This window comes from Platalea leucorodia (genome assembly GCF_965183815.1).
Source record: "Platalea leucorodia genome assembly, chromosome: 1".
In the NCBI taxonomy this organism is placed as follows: Eukaryota; Metazoa; Chordata; class Aves; order Pelecaniformes; family Threskiornithidae; genus Platalea; species Platalea leucorodia.
Genome location: NC_138823.1, coordinates 1,448,751 through 1,449,809, shown reverse-complemented (window position 1 = coordinate 1,449,809; position 1,059 = coordinate 1,448,751). Strand labels below are relative to the sequence as shown.

The following is a 1,059-nucleotide window of genomic DNA, read 5'->3' as shown; positions in this document are numbered from 1 at the left end:
GCCAGGTGAAATTGGAAGAGCCTTGGGCGAAGAGTGCAAGAGGAGGTGTCTCAGGCTGGGATGCAGGAGAATTTTATTGAGAGGAAAAAAAGAGTGAAAAGGCAGGAGCAGCAAGTGGAAGGGAGCCGGTGTGAGGGCGAGCATCAGCCAAAGCCCCTTGCGTGCACTAGATTTTGCAAGCGCACCGAGGTCTTGCTGCCCTGCGGTGGGAGCAGCACGCTGGAGGTCCCCTGTGGTCTTTGGCTTGTGAGAAGGTACTTGCTTTATGCCTTGAGAAGAGGAGCCATGCTTGGTGAGCCCACGTGCCAGCACTGGCCTGGAGGTGCATCCTCAATCCATGCCGTGGCTTCCAGGGAGTGGGTGGTTGTTGTCAGGGGTGGTGGTGAGGGCCCTTAGCAGGGGTAGCAGCCTCTTGCGCCACTGAAGCAGCCCAGGCCTCCGAAGCCGTAGCCGTAGCCAAGGCCAAGGCCAAAGCCCCCGGAGACGGGCACTCCCTGGGAGCTGAGGACGTTGCCCACGGCAGCCGATGCGGAGGATCCGACGGCGGTGCTCTGGGGGAAGGAGCTGAGGATGGGTCCTGGCAGGGTGACCACGACGGTGGAAGGCTGGATGACGACGCGGGAGTCCTCGCACTGCCTGACACAGGGCTCGTTGCAGCTGTTAGCCAGCGGGGTGGGTCCGCAGGGGCGGCAGCTGTCGTAGCAGGCCATGGGTGTGGTGTGGAGGGGCCCTGGAAGAGAGGGTGTTGAGCAGGCGGAGGGGCGTGGGGGTGCGAGGGGCGGTGTTGCAGGAGGGCGAGGGAGCGGGGAGGCCTGGTGTGGGGCTGTGGGGAGCGTGGGGGTGGGGAGGCGTCAGCGCTGCTGAGGCTGGGGTCAGAGCGTGGTGGAAGAGAGGGGCCAGGTGGGTCAGGAGAAGGAGGGGAAGGGGGTTAAGGCTCACCTTGTTGAGCGCGGAGGAGAAGGCGTGAGGAGAAGTGTGTGAGGGAGAGAGGTGCTGGGCTGGCTTTTATGCTGGTGTGCGAGGGGCGGGACAGCCTTTGCGCATGACAGCATTTTGCAG

At 63.6% G+C, this 1,059-nt stretch overlaps 1 protein-coding gene across 1 annotated transcript; it reads right to left on the bottom strand.

Annotated features, from left to right (window-relative positions):
- Positions 1-392: 392 nt before the first annotated feature.
- LOC309589319 (feather keratin-like) lies at positions 393-710 on the bottom strand (the record flags this gene model as incomplete). Its single annotated transcript, XM_082309338.1, has 1 exon — positions 393-710. One exon carries the CDS (start codon positions 708-710, stop codon positions 393-395), a length of 318 nt encoding a protein of 105 aa, XP_082165464.1.
- Positions 711-1,059: the final 349 nt, after the last annotated feature.